This window comes from Carcharodon carcharias, chromosome 31 (assembly GCF_017639515.1).
Source record: "Carcharodon carcharias isolate sCarCar2 chromosome 31, sCarCar2.pri, whole genome shotgun sequence".
Taxonomy (NCBI): domain Eukaryota; kingdom Metazoa; phylum Chordata; class Chondrichthyes; order Lamniformes; family Lamnidae; genus Carcharodon; species Carcharodon carcharias.
In genome coordinates, this window is record NC_054497.1 from 11,412,553 (window position 1) to 11,431,315 (window position 18,763).

An 18,763-nucleotide genomic window follows, 5' to 3' on the forward strand; every position below is an offset into this window, starting at 1 on the left:
GATGTGGGAGTCGCCTAGAAAGGGTGAGAGATTTTTGAAAATTGGGCTCAGATTTATTTTGCTCATGTCATGAGGAGCAGGATGGGAAGATGAGCCTGATGTTACACGTGAGGCTAGTTGTGAGGAAGGAAACTTAACATTGCAGACACACATCCTTCCCCCATCCTATTCCCCAGCCCCGCTTCCCAACTAGTTAACGCTTCACAGCTTCACTGAGCTTGTGTCCCACCTTCATTAAAACACTTACCTTCGATTTTCTATTCTCTAGACTCAGGTTGGTGTGAACTGCCGTCAGTCTCCAACATCAAACCTTCACCTTGGCAACAGCCCGGTTTACCAACTCAAGATGTTGGTGGAGCAGGCAACCTCGTATCCCTGTGTCATTCTGCCCCACAGAGACGGTCCGGCCAATGCCCACGATCTTATGCAGAAACAGGTAATTACCGAGCGATTCAGAACCAAAAGCGCGAGAATTTAAAAAGAAATAGGTACACATGATGAGGCTGGCTTGTTTAGCTGGGATTCCCATCTGTTCTCATTAGGATTTTATCACGACAGAGACCTGTTAGTTGTTAGTGAGCTGCATTACTGTAAGAGGAGAATCTGTGAGCTGAAGCTACGTAAAAGGAACAACTTTTAAGAGTGTTTCTAAGTTATACTTCACTTTGAACAGCATCTTCACCCACACCCCCTTAAGGCATAACTTCCAAGATGTAGCACGTGTACCTTATTGCTAGGGGCAATAACCTAGCTACACAATGCACAGACACTTATTGACCCTTAGGCTTATGTGCAGATTATGCATGTGCTGCAACTGTGCTGTGCTGCAACTGTGCTGTGCAGCTTCCAGCATCGTGAGCCCGTTCCCAGCCTTCAGCATTACCTCCCTATCCAAGGCGTAGGGGTTGACAAAGGCACATTTTGTCTGATGTGCCCGGAAAGCTCTGGTAGGGCCTGTGGACCCACACGTTTGGACAACAGTGAGCCTTTGCGGTCAGTCTGATTCCTCTGCAACTGCTCCTCAACCTTGGGCTCCTTGGGGGCAAGAGGAATGCACAGCATATGGTACTGAATTGAAACTGATACTGAGCTCCCTTCAGTGCTAGGTTAAACAAGGAAAGAAGTTTAAAAACATCAGAGAAATGACTGAAAAGGGGACCAGTTTAAATTGCTCTTATGCCTCATCTTTACTAAAAAATTCACGAGGGGTTTAATAAACTTGGCAGTGTTCTCAGCTTGCTGTAGCACCTTGATTACTTGGAATATTTAGGTGTTATTATGCTGTGAGAAGTGCTTATTTGTACCTTACTTTCCTGATTGTCAACCGTGCAGTGTGATTATAACCATTTCTTTGCTCCTGTTTATTAAATTGAATACTATGCACTAGCCTTTGGTGCATGAACTAGTTTTGGAGGAAATGGTTTGGAAGACTCCAATTCCCAGCTGTCCTGATGTCCATCCCTTGCTTACAAGAAGCCTGGCGGGTGGGCTGGGAGAGCTCCTGGTCATCCTTCACTTGCAATGAGCCTGTGTGGGCACGAGCCATCTTGGAAAGGCGGCAGCCTCTTTCCAGAATGGGTTTTGGGTGGAGGAAGTACCCAGCTAACAGATGGCAGGGGGAATTGGATGGTGTTGGGGAAAGGAAGGGCCCCATGGCATTAGATGGCGAAGCCCTATTGGCAGTATTAGGGAAAGCCAGGTAAAGTTTGTAATGGTGATCATCAGAAGTTAGGTGGCATTCATGCCGATTAAGGTCACCATGACAGGAAGTCGGGTGATACCGTGGGTTAAGATTCCTGTTGTTAGATCTGGGAAAGTGCAATGGAATCGAGCCTGGTCCTGATTTTATCTTGGTTATTCCTATAACTATTGTGTCATTCAGTTAATCCCTCTTCTGCAGAGTCTTTCCTTTTGCTTATCTCATTACCAGATGCTGTCTTGTGTTGCAGTATTCCTATCCGGGCCCCTCTCTGGTGCCACAGCAGGTTGATAGAGCTGATAGTTTACTGTACTCTCTGATTCCGACCTCCAATGGAACAATGTCCTGGTCTGAGTCTGGTACGGAAGGATTTGTTGAAGGGCAGCCTGCATATCGCGTTCCTCGTGCGTTTTCAGAACCAAGGAGGGGTGTGCCCTTCAAGGTTAGCGGAAAACAAATTGTGCCAGCTTCATGTCTTGTACCTGTTGTGGGGCCAAGTGGCTCTTCATTCCATCTTCAATTTAACCATATCCTTCCATGGTTTTATTTTTGTGAATGGAAGGGGCATCATAGCACCATCTAGATGCATTTCGAATCGAATGCTCCATCAAGCCACAATATGTTCTTTTCCTTAATGATTAATACAGTGGCTTAAAGGCAGCATCTCCATTCTTCACGTCTCCAGCTCACTGGGAGGGGTAGAGGGGTATCTCCAGGGGCTTCCCTCTGCAGTGAGTGCGGGGGGGATGCAAGAATGTTTCCCATTCATTGGGGGGAGCGTGTGGGGTTTTCTGGTTCATTATGTGGTGGGGGAGAGCTCAGGGTTTCTAGCTTGTGAGAGGGGTTGGGCAGGTGGGGGTGGTAGAGAGTCTTTCCAACTCTCTCTCTCAGAGGATACAATGGGGGTGTTCCCACTCAGAGGTGGGCAGGCAGAAGGGTTTTTCCAGCTTGCTGAGGGGAGGGGGGTGTGGGGTTGGTTTTTGGGTGTGGTGGGGGGTGGTGCGATGGGTGGGAAATGGGGGTGTGGGCAGAAGGGTTTTTCCAACTTGCTGTGAATGGGGGCATGAGTGGAGATTCTAGCTCCATTTGGCACAGCGGGGGACAGTTTTGTTCATTGCGGAGGGGCTTGGGCTCCTCATGAAGAGGGTGCGAAAGTGGGTTTCCTGAATATTTGGGGGCAGGGGGGAAAGATTTCCTGCCCCTTGGCAGGGTGTGGAGGGTTTCCTGATCACTGTGGGGTTCCCACTAGCTGGAAGAATGTTACTGGCCTACCTGACTGGTGTAGTTAACTGGAGAAGAGCAGAACTTTCAGAGCTCACTGTGACTGGAGCTTTAGAATTCAGTCTTTTTTGTAGTGATTTCTGTTGAGTGGCATCTTGTCAGAATATGTTGTGATGTGAAGTCAGAACATTTTTAGCATGCTTCCTCAGATGCACACATTCATTTCTCTGTCCCCTTGCAGGCAGCATGAGACACCACCCCTTCCCACCCTACCCTCAAACTTCCCTTCCAAATCAAGGCAGAAGAATCCTAGCACTTATTACAGCTGCTTACAGCGACATCACACTGTGACGCTTCACACATTTGAACAAAATGTCCGTGGAACAAATGCCTTCATTATATTTTCTGCCTTGTTAACAGCTGCCAGATACCAGTAGCAGCATGGAGCAAGAGGAGCAGAGAGATCGCATCAAAGAACTGCAGGAAACTTCAGGTAACTTACATCAATATGATTTCTTGCTGTGCCTTGAAAACAATGTAAATAAAAATATCCAAGATCATGATTTTGTTCAGCTGATTAAAGATGTATTCAGTAAATTTGGTTCATTCTCATAGAGTAAGAAAGAAAGAGCTTGCATTTTGACCTCTTTTTTGACTCGCTTTTCTTGACATCCGATCATCCCAACATGCTTCACAGCCTATGAACAGTAGTTACTGTTGTACTGCAAGTACCACTGCTATCTCTCACTGGTAACGTGAGAAATAGATGCAGGATTAAGCCATATGTCTTCGTGCCCAGGCTTTGCTATTCAGTAAGATCATGGCTGATCTACGTCCGCTTTCCACATCTGATCCCCTTCACCCTTGATTTTCTTAGTGCCCATAAATCTGTCAGTCTCTGTCTTGAATATACTGATTGACTGGCCCTCCGCAGCTCTCTGGGGTAGATAGAGAATTCCAAAGATTCACAGCCCTCTGAATGAAGAAATTTCTCTTCCACCTAACTGGCCAAACCCCTTATCCTGAGACTCTGACCCCTTAGTTCTAGCCTCTCCAGGCAAGGGGAAACAGCCTGAGAGCATCTATCCTGTCAAGCTGCCTGTATATTTTATCTGTCGCAATGAGATCGTCTCAAGTCTTCTAAACTTCAGAGAATATTGCTTGCTCCTGTGGAGAGCCATCACTGAAATGACGGACGATTGGCCTTGTTCTATGCTGTAACCATTTTTTGATTCTATATTGACCCATTCTATTCACTCTCTCCACTTAGGACAGATCTCTGATCTCAGGAATCAATCACTAAGGACCTTGTCTTTTTACCATACCTTTTTTAATCTCTTGCCATTTTTCACTTTCTACTCATAATTCTAAAGATTCTTGAACTTGATTGGCTCTTTTTCCTTTTTTCATCCCTTACTCAAATAAGTTTGAATTCTGAAGTGGCCTTCCACTCCCCCCCACCCCCTTTTACTCTCCATCAATTCTGTCTGTTTCGAGGCTTAGTGCACTATCTCTTACTCTACCCTATTCTTCCTCACACCCCAAAATGTGGATCTCCTTGCACCCCTCATTCCTCCCCCAACCTTTCTATAAATACAGGCGTTCATGTGAATTAGGAACAGGAGAAGGCCATTTGGCCCCTCAAGCTTATTCCACTATTCACTAAGATCATGGCTGAATTGATTGTGGCCTAAATGCCACTTTCCCGCCTATCCCAGATACCCTTTGGCTCTGTTGTTAGCTAAGAATCTATCTGCCTCTGCCTTAAAAATATTCAATGAACCTCCCTCTGACACTCTTTGGGGAAGAGAGCTCCACAGACTCATGACCCTCTGAGAAAAAAATTCTCCTCATCTCCATCTTAAATGGGAAACTCCTTATTTTTAAACTGTGTCCACTAGTTCGGGCCTGTTCTTACAGCATCCACTCTGTCAAGCCCCCTCAGAATCTTATATGTTTTCAATAAGATGACCTCTCATTCTTCCAGTGGGTATAGGCTTGGCATTGTCTAATTACTGTTATTTTATTCATGTCACCTTCTGTCTACTCTTTTCAATCTTGACATTTTGTACACTATGCCTTGGCCTCTGTAAGACATATTGAATGAATATGCTGATATTAAGGCATCACATCCTAGGCTGATGTAGTTCTGTCCGAGAGGAGCATAGAAAACCCGGATCTTCTCCAATGGTGATCCTTCACTGCTAGAATGTGTTATAGGAACAGGAGAACATCGTTTAGCCCCCTTGAGGCTGTTTTGCCATTCAGTGAGATCATGGATGGTCTGTAACCCAACTCCATATCCATCTATATACCTTTGGCTAACAAGAATCTATCAACCTCAGATTTAACTTTAAATCTAAGGTTGTTAATTTTAACAATTGATCAATTGCCTTTTTGCAGTAGAGTTCCAAACTTCTATTAGCTTTTGTGTGTAGAAATGTTTCCTAATTGCAACCCTGAAAGGCATGGCTAGAACTTTTAGGCTGTGTCTTCTAGTCCTAGATCCTCAACAAGTGGAAATAAAGTAGATAGAGAGAAACTATCTGTTCCCATAATATCATGAAAACTTCAATCAAATCTTCTTAACCTTCTAAATTTTAGGGAATACAACCATAGTTTGTGTAATTTGCCCTTGTAATTTAGGAGTCTAGGAATCATTCTGGTAACACTATGCTGCAATTCCTCCAAGGCCTATATATCCTTCCTAAGGTGTGGTACCCAGAACTGCTCAAAGTACTCCAGGTGTTGTCTAACCAGGGGTTTGTACAGCCAAAGCATAAATTCTATCCCAATAGTCGTTTTGTAGTACACAACTTGAGTATTGCTGAGAAAAGACATTTTTTCGAAGCTTTTTGTCCCACACTCATACATATATTAATTCATGGCCCTGTTCTTTGCAGACAGAAAGGACATGTACACACATTGCTCCTGTTTCAACTAAGCAAAATAAGTGGTAGCCATTTGCTGGTTCATTCCTCAGGGCAATGCCTTGACCAATCAGATTCAAGCTGCCTGGTTTAAATTTCAAACAATACTTGGCGATTAACCGTCAATCACTGGTGCATTCTCCATGGCAACGCCTCTATCGATCAGAGTCCACTTGCCAACCAATCAGCACTCTCTTCTTATTCAGTATAAAGTTGTTGCTTCCCCTGACACTGGTATTCTTGCGATTGTCCTGATGAGTACAAGACAAAAAGTTTCGACAAAACGTAGTCTTTCAGCAATTCTCAAATTCTATCCCCTTGTACTGTAGTGCCCTAGATATAAAGGCCAGTGTTTTTAATTAATTTTCTGTACCTATCCATGCCATTTTAACAATCTATGTATGAGACGGGAGTGGACAGGTCACCCCCCCGCAACAGCACATTAGGGGCTTTGCTCCCTTAAATGTTCCTGTAATTCTTAACAAAAAGTGTAGGTCTGGTTTAAAAATACAATTAAGTCTTAAACTGTGCACAGAGTGTTTACCACTTAGGTCCTGGTGGTATGTTCTGTAGTAATGCCAAATATCACTCTGTACTTATTGTTTAAACACTTTATTTGACTAGTTGCCTTTGTGTTTACATACTTAGAACTTGGATGCATCCCTTTGCCATGTAGCTTGAAGTGCAGTGGCGGCAGGTAAGAATTGATATTTTGCAATCCGCTTTTCTAATAAACGATTATATACAGGCAACATGATCCAATGGAGAATGGAATTACAGACGATGCTTTTCAAAGGAGCTTAAAATCCAGTTTGAGGCTCAGGCTCTTTTTTTAAATTAGTTGCTTTCATCATTGCCTATGTCTCCTTGTTTCCATTTCTCCCCACCCCTGAGGGTTTTCCAATTTTTTCCCCAGCACACTAGGAATTGATTTCCATGGTTATTGGCTATCTTATGACTTGGGCTATTTTTCATCCATGAACCTACACATTCAGTGTTAGCTGGGCTTTCATCACAGCTGAGTCCCGTCTTGGCCTCTCTGTTTTTTTTCCTATAAATGCACTTTTTTTGACCTGGGCAGCAGAGTTATATCAAAACCTAAAGGCTAGGTGCACACTGTACCTCCCCTGTCCCTCCCTGGCTTAGTTCAGCTAATTCATCATTCTGCCAGCCCTGGAGTCAAACCTTGGATTTTCAGTTCTGCATGGTCTTAATTTCACGTTGGCTCTATCAAATGAGCCACAGGCAGGAAAGGTATTTCCTATCTCTTGTTCTTTCCATGTTATTCCCTGTTCCTGACTAGTAAGCACCTTTCTATGGCTCTGGAAAGCCATCTGCTGTGGTGTGCCATTACTTTCTTTCCCTTCCCCTGGCTGTTGCTTGGTGCCTGTCTGCAGAAGGTGATGCATTTTGCCTCGAGATTGAAGGCATAATATTTCAGTCAGGGTTCACAATACACTGCATTGTTTTACTATTAAAGGCTGAAGAAGTTTAAAATCTTGTACCAGTCCCTAGGGAACACAGTCAACCAGACAAAACTGGCACTAAGCTCATAGGCTTGGTCTGAGAAGCCACAGATTGGCTGATTTTGGAAATAGGAAAATGTCACATTGATTTCTGAGGTGAGGCAGGTCAGAGGGATCTTGTAGCCATCGTGTGTGCCAAATCTGACCTGAGAATACTCAGACTAAGATCGAAATACTGTGGATGCTGGAGATCTGAAATAGGAACAGAAAATGCTGGGAAAACTCAGTAGGTCTACCACTCATTCGACACTGGGAGAACAAAATGGGAATCGTTCCTGGCCCCTGCACAAAGTCCCATGTGAAGGCAGAGTACTGATGCACCGAATGAGCCAGATGTCAAGGGCAACATGCTGTCAGCCAGACCCAGAGTGGAATGGATAGCATGTTTACCCACTGCATCACCCTGCCTCCGAGGTGAAAAGATATTGCATCAACTCAACTGCTGCACCTTCAGTTTCTCACCTCTCTGCTAGCTTGTTTTCTGTTATTAATGACATTGCATAAGAACATATGCTTTTCTTTCTGATTTTAGTTCAAACTCCAGTGCTGAATCCAAACTGAGGACGAAGGTTCCATATGTGCGGTTAGAGCGCTTGCAAATCGATCTGTCCACTGACACTGAGCTTCCAACCTTCAAACTGTTACCGGGCAGCGGCCAGGATGAGTTCAGCCTGATCGTCATCGAAGGAGATGGTTTGCCTTTGAATCCATCCTTCAAGGTATTTATGGGTTTGTTTTAACTATTCCTTACTTGACGTTGACAGAATTTGTAACCAAACAATTAGATTCCCTTAAACTAGTTCCACATTTGTTTATCTGAAAATGTTTTAGGTTCAACTTAAGGTGTGGCAAAAAATTCAGGTCTGCCAAATTAAATTCTTTAATTTTTAAAGTTTTTTATATGTTGAAGATTATTATATAAATCCTCTGTTGAGCAGCAATGCTGTGGAATACTACAGAGCAGGCTTACATATACAGATTTTTCAGCATCATTAAAAGGCCACTAGATCCCAACCAATTTATCTCTTTCTGCTGGACCGAGCCACTGGAACTATTTTTACTTCCTGCAGTGAGAGAGTTATTAAGCACCCAGAGTGCAATCAAATTGATTGAACCGTACATGGGAGAATGATGCATTGGTTTTAAACATTGGCGCTGACTAGCTGAACCTTCAGTAACTATTCTGACCCTGCACACTCCTGTTTTCCTGACCCAGAAACAACTACTTGTCTCTTGTACCTTCTTCTGCTGTTCCCCCTCACTGGAATTTGATAGTGGCTTCTTCCGTAATTCTTGCTTTGAATGAAGAGGTCCAGTCTGACTTTCCTTGTTACTTGTCATTTAACTTGGAATCAGATAACTATAAGATCTTTTCATAGAATCATATAGTCATTCAGTTCATCATGCCTGTGCAGCTCAGAAAAAGCTGTCAAATTAGCCCCACTTCTTTGCCCATTCCCTCTAGTGTTGCATATTTTTTCCTTTTCAAGTATATATCCAATTCCTTTTTGAAAGCTCATTTTGAAACTGCATCTATTGCCCCCTCAGGAAGTGCATACATGTGTACCACCGCTTGCTACGTTTAAAAACAAATCTCATCTCCCCTCTGGCTCTTCTGCAAATGATCTATGGTTATCAGCACTCTCACCAGTGGGAACAGTTTTTCCCTATCTAATCCACCAAAACCCTGCATGATTTTGAATAGAACAAAGATTATGGGGAGATATAAAGAAAATAATTTCAGCTTTAATTCGGTCACTGAAAGCAATTTTCTTTCTCTTTCTGAATTCTCACATTGTTCTGCTATTTGCTCAGTCCAAATTAGTGGATAATTTTAAGCATACAAGCGCCACTGAATCATCAGTAGTAGAAGAATTTAAACAAGGTTTTAAAAGGATAAAGAAAATAGAATAGGTAACTTCAATTGAAAAGCTAGAACCAGTACAGATTCGATGGGCTGAGTGGTCTCTTTCTGTCTTTAGTTGGTATGATTTTGTGCCCTGTGCCTGTTCATTTTTAACTGCGCACGTTGCCACTTTTATGGGAACTTTTCTCTACTGTCAACAGTTTACTTGCATCAATGCTTGCACATTTCCTTTATGACCTTCATTTTAGGTCGCTTCAAGAGTTGTCTCTTTTTCCAAAGCAAATACAGTTGCTCTTTTGGAATTGGTGAAGAATTGTTGACCTCTGCAAGTGTCTTCCTTACTTCCTTACTCTGATAAATGCGTGCATTTGGAGAGTTGCCATTATCTGATTGGAGACCGACTGTTGATGATATGCTAATAAAACTGTACTTGCAGATGCTGATTCAGCCAATGCAGAAAATGTGTATCCTGTAACTAAAGAGCATAAACTGAGCCCTCATAAAACTTATAATCAAAGAAAAAATATTCTGTCGCACTATTCTTGGCACTTGATGGGAGAGGATGCTCTGCCTGTAAGCTTCAGTGAATGGAAAACCACAGGCTGGGATCATACAGTTTTGCAATATGCATTCCCAATGTGGCAAGGAGCTGCATTGGGGAATAATTTTTATGGAACTATTAGAAGTAACTTATTAAAGTATTGTGATTAGACCCAGGATAAATTCTGCTTATTACAAAATAGGATATTTGCAAATTGAGATTCTCATCCGTTAAGAAACCTGGAGACTATAATTATGTCTTTTGGGATCGCCTATTATTTCAGCTAATTAAAGCATGTAAATTAGATTGCGAGAAAAAGGTTTTCTCCTGTTGGAGAAAATGTTCATTGTACTTTTAACTAGACTGATAGGCTGAGGGACGATTCTTTAATTCATTCTTGTGTTGTGGGTGTTGCTGATAAGACCACCAATTATTATCCAACCCTGACTGCTTTGAGAAGAGGGTGGTGAAGTCCATGTGATGAAGGTGCTGTTAGGTAGGGAATTTAAGGATTTTGACCCTGTGTTTATGAAGGAACAATGATTCTATGTGAAAATGGTGTGTGACATGAAGAGAAACTCACAAATGGTGATGCTCCCAAACCTGCTGCCCTTGATCATCTTGGTGGTAGAGGTTGCAGGTTCAGGAGGCACTGTTAAAGAAGTCTTGAGGGCTTGCTGCTTTGCATCTTATAGATAGTACACGCTGCAGCCACTGTGTGCCACTGATGGAGCTACTGAATGCTTAGGGTATAACTTGAGTGAAAGTTAACTCATTGTCAAAAACAACAGTAGACAAAGTTTCCAAACCAAGTTCTACAGAAATCTGAAATACAAACAGAAAATGCAGGACATGCTTGGCAGGTCAGGCAGAATATGTAATATGTCCTCGCGCTGACAAGAAGTCACTGCCCTGAAATGTTAACCCTGCCCTTCTCTCCCCACAGACTTTGCTGAGCATTTCCAGCACTTTTTGTTTTTATTGTGAAAGGCAGAGAGCCAAGTTGGTAGAAGCAATGTGTAATACAAATGACAAGGTACCAAGTTCAGTTGCCAACTTACCGCCCTTGCAGCAGCAGTGGTGCAATGACTGAGCTCCAGCATTTGGGCCAAGGAGGAGAAAAATCAAACTCGCTCCTAATTGCTGCCTACTGACATGTTACAAAGTGTACATCTGAATGTAATGGAAGGTAGAATGGTGCTCAGCTGTAACGCCTGTTGTTTAAATAGTTTAACCCTCAATATCTAGGTTTGTTCACAGGTGCGGGAATGTGCCTGATGCTCAGGGACATACAGCCCAACCAGCTTTGATATTTAGGTGGGGAGAGAAAATTGCCAGAAGAGAGGTCCTTTATAAATCGTCTCTTCTATCTGTGTGCCCTCGTGGCACTGTGCGGCTGAAATAGCTGTCTTTTGGGTTATCGTGCTGAGTGCTGCTCAGTGTACAGCAGAGATGGCTGTACACTGGACTCTTCCCTAGGGGAAGAGTAGGTGAAGTGAACTAGAAAAAGGGAACCACTAGGTCACAAGGCTTATATAAAGCATTGGTTCTGCCTCAACTGGAGTATTGTGTCCAATTCTGGGTGCCATACTTTAGGAAAGATGTGAAGGCATTAGAGAGCGCACTGAAAAGATTTACAAGAATGGTTCCAAGGATGAAGAACTTCAGCTGCTTAGATTGGAGAAGGTTTTCCTTGGAAAAGAGAAAGTTGGGAGGAGATTTGATAGAGGTGTTCAAAATTGGGTGCCTGGACAGAGTGGATAGGGAGAAGCTGTTGCTATTGGTGGTAGGATCGAGAACCAGAGGGCACACATTTAAGGTTATTGGCAAAAGAAGGTTTGACAACATGAGGAAAATCTTTTTCATGCAGTGAGTGGTTAGGACCTGGAATGCGGACGTATGAAATAGGAGCAGAAGTAGGTCATTCAGCCCCTCGAGCCTGCTCCACTATTCAATAAGATCGTGGCTGATCTGTTTGTGTTTTAAAGTTCTGCATTCCCATTTACCCCCAGTAACTTTAGATTCTTGTTAAGCAAGGGAATCAATCTACCTCTGCCTTAAAAATATTCAGTGACCTCGCTCCCATTGCCTTCTGAGGCAGAGTTCCAAAGTTGCACAATTCTCAAAAAAATTCTCCTTGTCTCTGTCCTGTAACAGCAACCCCTAATTTTAAAAACAGTGCCCCCTAGTTCTGGACTCACTCATGAGAGGAAACATCCTTTCCACCTCCACCTTGTCCAAACCATTCAGGATCTCATATAATTCAAATCAAGCCACCCCTCACTCTTCTAAACTCCAGTGGATACAAGCTCAGCCTGTCTGTCTAACCGATTCTCATAGGACAACCCACTTATTCCACCTCCAATGCCAAAGGAGACCAAAACGGTGCACAGTATTCGTGATGCTGTCTCACTAATGCCCTGTATAACTGAAGCATAACATCCTTACTTATATGTTCCATTGCTCTTGTAATAAAGGATAGCATTCCATTAGTTGTCTTGATTATTTGCTGAACCTACATACTAACTTTTTGTGACTCATGTATGAGAGCACCTAGATCCGCCTGACTGCAGAATTCAGAGCTGCATTCTCAGTTTGAGTGATACTCTGCTTTTTTATTCTTCCTGCCAAAGTGAACAACTCCACATTTTCCCACATTGTACTCCCACCTGTCAGATTTTTGCCCACTCACTTAACCTATATATCTGTCTGCAAACTCCTTATGTCTTCATAACATAGTTTACTATGGCACTTCGACTACAGCTCCTCACGCCCTGCTTCCTGTAAGGACGCCATCCCATCCTCTCAGTTCCGTCCCACCTGTTCCAATGATGCCACTTACCAAAACAGCGCTTCTGACATGTCTTCCTTCTTCCTTAACCAAGGTTTCCTACCCACTGTGGTTGACAGGGCCCTCAACCATGTCTGACCCATCTCCCGTGCCTCTGCCCTCACACCTTTCCCCTCCTTACCAGAACCATGATAGTGTCCCCCTTGTCCTCACTTTTCACCCCACCTACCTCCACATTCAAAGGATCATCCTCTGCCATTTCCAGCGTGATGCCACTACCAAACACCTCTTCCTCTCGCCTCCCTGTCAACATTCTGTAGGGACCATCCCCTCCGGGACACTCGGGTTCACTCCTCCAACACCGCATTCCCTTCCCATGGTACCTTCCCCTGCACCTGCCCCTTTACCTCCTCCCTTCTCACTGTTCCAGGGCCCAAACACTCCTTTCAGATGAAGCAGTGGTTCACTGGCACCTCCTTCAGTTTGGTTTACTGCATTCGCTGCTCCCAATGTGGTCTCCTCTACATTGGGAGACCAAACACAGACTGGCTGACCACTTTGCGGAACACCTTGGGTTGTCTGCAAGCATGACCAAGACCCTCCTATCACTTGTCATTTCAACACACCATCCTGTTCTCATGCCCACATGTCCATCCTTGGCCTGCTGCAATGTTCAAGTGAAGCCCAAAACAGCCTGGAAGAACAGCACCTCATCTCCCAATTAGGCACTTTACAGCCTTTGATGAAGTCTCTTCTCTATCCCCACCCCTTTTTGATCCCTTTTTTAAAATTTATGTTTTTTTTTATCTACTTTATTTTAATTTATATTTATTTATTCATTGGTTTATCCCCTTTCTTATATCCCCTTCCCCCCCCAGCTACTGCCCCTCCCCCCACTTCATCCCCAAAAAGGCCATCTGTTATTTGTTCCATGTTCTTTCAGAGTGCTGACCCTTGTTTTGCTATTAACACATTCTGCTTTCTTACCTTTATGCCACTATCAGCGCCTACTTTAGCACTTACCACTACCATTAACACTCCCTTTCTCTTTTTGTCCTTGACATCTTTGTCAATCCCTCCTTTCCCCCCACCTATCACTGGCTTCCATCCTGCTTCACCTCCCCCACCTTAAACAGTATAAACTTTGTCCTATTTCTGCTTCTCTTTAGTTCTGAAGAAGAGTCATTTGGACTTGAAACTCTTTGTTTCTCCACAGATGCTGTCAGACCTGCTGAGTTTTTCCAGCATTCTCTGCTTTTATTTTATACATTTCTGCCTATCTTTGTTTCGTCTGTGATTTTAGCTACCATGCCTTCGCTGCCCTCATCTAAGTCATTGATGTAAATTGTAAGAAGTTGAGCCCCCAGCACAGTTCCCTGCGGGACTCCACTAGTCACATCCTGCCGATCAGACAAAGGCCCAATTATGTATATTCTCTGTTTTCTTCCGGCCAGCCTAATATGTTATCCCCTAGCCGTAGGTGTTTGTTTTCCACAATAACTTTTGATGTGGCACCTTATCAAATGCCCCCTTCTGGAAATCCAAGTACAGCATGTCTACAGGCTCCCCTTTATCCACGGCGCATGTTACTCCTTCAAAGAGCTCTAATAAATTGGTTAAAGATGATTTTGCTTTCACAAAACCTTGCTGACTCTTCCCAATTATCTTGTGTTTTTCTAAGGTCTCAGCTATAACCTCTTTAATGATTAACTCTATTACACCTTCCCCATGACTGATGTCAAGTTAACTGGCCTATAGATTTCTGTTTCTGCCTCCCTCCCTACTTGAGTAGAGGTCTCATGGAACCTTTCCAGCCTGATGGAACTGTTCCAGAATCAAGGGAAATTTGGAAAATTAACACCAATGTGTCTACTACCTCATTAGCCACCTCTTTTAAAACCTTAAGATGTAGTTCACCTGGACCGAGAGACATGTCAGCCCGCAGCTCCATCAGTTTGATCAGTACTGCTTCCCTTGTGATTGTAATTTCACCAAGTTCCTTTCTCCCCTCCACCTCCTGATTTACAGCTATTACTGAAATGTTTTTTTGTATCTTCTATAATGAAGACGGAAGCAAAATATTGGTTCATTTCATCCACCGTTTCCTTATTATCTATTAACTCCCATTCTCACTCTCTAGAGGAAAACACTCACTTTACCTACTCTTTTCCTCTTTAAATAGCCTAGCTATTTGTTTTTTTACATTTCTAGCTAGCTTCCTCTCATAATCTAATTATTTCTCCTGATTAACCTTTTAGTCATTCTCTGTTGTTCTTTATATTCTGATGAATCACCTGACCGGCCACTAATCTTTGCACAGATATATGCTTTTTCCTTAAGTTTGATGCTTTCCCTAACTACTTTAGTTAACCACGGATGGTGGGTCCTCCCCTTAGAATTTATCCTTATAGTAGGAATATACTTATTCCGAGTACTCTGAAATATCCCCTTAAATGCCTGCCCCTGCTTCTCTTTTGATCTGTTGTTATGATGTGGCAGGTGGTATGTGCCAGGTGGACCAAATCCATAAGGGAACCTTGGCCACATTATCACAACAGCTTTGCAATTTGTATTTATTACGAGAAGGCTTATTCACTGAATTCAGAAGAATTGAGCCCACTAACACCTTTTAGAGATTTAAAAAATTTAAAATGTTAACGAGGGGAAAAAAAAAATGCAATAAATACAAGCAGGATTATGGTTATGTGGTTATTTAGTCTTAACAGTTGCCAAAATACATACTTAAGCAGACTCCCAACTATGCACCCCTTTCAAGTCAACAGTCCAAAACAGATTTGAAATTCAAATGAGCAACCCAGCAAGGTTACCACATGCACCCACTCGACGGTGGAATTCCAAAGCTTTTTTAGCACAACTTTAGTTACTGGACATAGCAGACTTCTGCAAAAGTGGCTAGAGGCTTCCTCCAAGTCTGTCATATGGTGTACCTTTCAAAATTTTACACAGCCACTCGGACATAACCTTCCATCCTTCTTTTATATATGTTTCTCTCTTTTTAATGTGTAAAATCCCATTGTCCTACATGTCTTTGGAAATTTATTTTTCCCATAATATAAAAATCTTTCATGTCAATACGGCCACTAATTTTGGGGAAAATAACCATATTGCTTCGCCTTGCTTATCTTATTAGTTGTGAACATTTTACCATCCCTCTGAAAATCAAACAACTCCCCATTTATCATAAAATGCAAATTTCATTCACACCTTATCTGTGGAACCCTCACTCTACCTTATCCATCTCCATTTCAAAAGTCTGCTTTACACCTAACTCTTGATAATTTCAACCTTTCAATGTATCTGACTCTAATTCAGTTAAATCAGTCACACACAACCATCTATACTCACACCCAGAAGCCTACAATAATGTTCTGGAAAACGTGACACTGTCCCCTAGATTAGTATCCCAGTTCACTTCAGCTAGCTGAGCTTTCATGCCCACATACTTGCCCTTGTTTAAATTTAAAATAGCCTTAGACCCACTCCTCTCCCTTTCATACTGGATGTAAAATTCAAGTGTTTTGTGATCACTGCTACCTAGGGGTGGGCACTTTTACCCTGAGGTTGTTACTCAATCCTGTCATATTACACAATACTAAATCTAAATAAGCTGCTCTCTTTTTGGTTCCAGAACATGTTGCTCTAAGAAACTATCTTGAAATCATTCTAGGAATTCCTCATCCAGGCTACTACTGCCAATCAGATTTAGTGACTCATGATTATTGCCATCCCTTTATCACAAGCACCCAATATTTCTTCTTGTATGCTTTGTCCTACACTGTGGTGTGTAGACCACCCCAACAGTACAGCCCTCACTTTCCCCAGTGCTGCTGCTAATGCCCCACAAGTTGGAACCTAGTTCTACCACACCAGTCTTTGAGCCACATATTTTATGTACCCTTTGCCAATTTGCACGCAGCTCAGGTATTAATCCAGAGATTATAACTTTTGAGGTTCTGCTTTTGAATTTAGTGCCTAGCTCCTCTCTCTCTTGATGCAGAACCTCTTTCCTAATTCTGCCTATGTCATTGGTACCTACGTGGACCACGACAACCAGATCCTCCCCCTCCCAATCCAAGTTCCTCTCCAGTCCTGAGGACATGTCCAGAACCCTGGCACCGGGCAGGCAATACAACCATCTGGACTCTTGTTCTTTGCTGTGGAGAAGTGTCAATCCCCCTCACTATACTGTCCCCTACTACCGCTACATTCCCTTTTGCTCCCCCCACTTAAATGACTTTCTGTACCACAGTGCCATAGTCAGATTGCTCACCCACCCTGCACAGCCCCCACTCTCATCCAAACAAGCTGAGAGAACCTCCAACCTATTGGACAATTGCAGAGGCTGAGGCTCCAGCACTCCTGTCCTCTGTGTCCTCTTAGATAAAAGCAAAATACTGCAGATGCTGGAAATCTGAAACAAAAACAGAAACATGAAGGGTCATGGGTCAAAGACTCGAAACGTTAATGCTGTTTCTCTCTCTCCACAGATGCTGCTAGACCTGAGTTTTTCCAGTATTTTCTGTTTTTGTCTCTGTGTCCCCATACCTGCTTCACTCAGTCACACCGTCCTGTCCCTGACCACTAACCAAATGAGAACATCCTGTGCTAAGTGGTGCGACTGCCTCCTGGGTCAAAGCACCCAGGTAACTTTCCCCCTCCCTGATGTGTTGCCGAATCTGCAGCTCAGCCTTCAGATCAATGACTGAGCCAAAGTTCTCGAGCCACAAATACTTACTGCAAACATGTTTGCCCTGTATCACGATGTTATCCAGCAGCTCCTATATGCTGCAGCCTAGATAAGTCACCTGTCCAGACATCCTTAATGTGTTTTAAATAATTACTTAATTATATTATTTACTTATTTGTTTTGCCTTTTATTTATTAACTTGACCACCAATCTGTGTATTATTTTAAACCTTAAGCATAGAATAGAAGCTACCCACTTACCAGACACTCAGAAGACTAGCATCTTTCCCTGTAGTAGAGTATGGTCCAATTCCTACAGGGTCAGAAAGGTAGAAAAATGAAACAAAGCCCTCCTTGCCCCCACCGGCCCAAACTCCAAGCCTGCACTCAGTTTTCTTAGCTGCACTAAAAAGGCCTGTATTTATAGCCAACTGAACTGAGGTTTGTGTAAACAGATTCATACAGTTACCTAATTAACTGCTCAGCTCTCACAGCAGAGAGTGGGGTTTACCTTGTCTAAGCTGCAAAAAAAACTAGTCACAGTGACACAGCGCTTTTCATTCACTGCTAATTGCAGACTAGATTAGATTTTAAGAGAAAAATTTGAGAACAAAATTCACACTTTAACTCCCCCACTCACCAAACTCCAATGCACTGCCTGTGTGGTGGAGGCAGCTTCAGTCGAGGTATTCAAGAGGGAATTAGATTGTTATCTGAAAAGGAAGAATGTGCAAGGTTACGGGGAGAATGCAGGAGTGAAATTGGGCAAATTGTTTATTCGGAGAGCTGGTACTGACACAATGGGCTGAATGGCCTCCTGCGCTGTAGAATTCTGAAGACAATTTGAAATTAATGATTAGGAATATAGGAACAGCCCTTGAATATTGCCTCCCCCCAGTCTCAAGTTTTTTTGGGGGACGGTTCCAGATTTTCACTACCCTTTGTGTAAAGAATTTCTTCCTGTCATCATCACCGAATACCCTAGCTCAAATTTTCAGTTCGTCACCCAACGTTCCCTATGCCCCCATCAAAGGAAATAGTAACTGTGTTTCTAACCTGCAGGCACCAACTCTGGAGAACACTCTGACGCCACCAAACTCAGCCTCTCCCACGTCAGAAACTGAAATCGATTTTGTGTTCAGCGAGAGGACTGAGGTGGCAACCAAGCGTTCCCACCACCCCCTGAGCCCCACGCCCTCCCCCAGTGAAAAGTCACCTGGGAGCATACCAGACCTAAAAGCGTCCCCGCTATGCAGCGTCGGTGACAAAGGTGAGGAGCCAGACGAGGTTGTCTGTGTCGTTTGTGGGAAAGGAGGCGAGCTGCCAGGTTGTCGTCGCTGTCTGAAGGTGTTTCACGTTGACTGCCACGTCCCTGCTTTGCCAAGTGTGCCCAGGTGAGCTCAGTAGGAAAGAGGTTGCAATAGTAAGTGCTGAAAAGCTCTTATGAGGATCCGACTGGTTAAGGCAGTGTTGAGCTGTAT

General features: G+C 43.2%; 1 protein-coding gene across 4 annotated transcripts in view; it reads left to right on the plus strand.

The window, feature by feature from the left end:
* The window catches only part of LOC121271556 (transcription intermediary factor 1-beta-like), a 94,879-nt gene that overhangs the window by 69,684 nt on the left and 6,432 nt on the right, over positions 1-18,763 (plus strand). For 2 of the 4 annotated variants that reach the window (XM_041177556.1, XM_041177555.1), the window contains 6 exons: positions 269-436; positions 1,950-2,141; positions 3,341-3,413; positions 6,499-6,547; positions 7,909-8,095; positions 18,345-18,676. In XM_041177556.1, the coding sequence (XP_041033490.1) occupies positions 269-436; positions 1,950-2,141; positions 3,341-3,413; positions 6,499-6,547; positions 7,909-8,095; positions 18,345-18,676 (1,001 nt within the window). The remainder of the gene's footprint in view (positions 1-268; positions 437-1,949; positions 2,142-3,340; positions 3,414-6,498; positions 6,548-7,908; positions 8,096-18,344; positions 18,677-18,763) is intronic. The other 2 variants (XM_041177557.1, XM_041177558.1) reach the window with 2 other exon arrangements.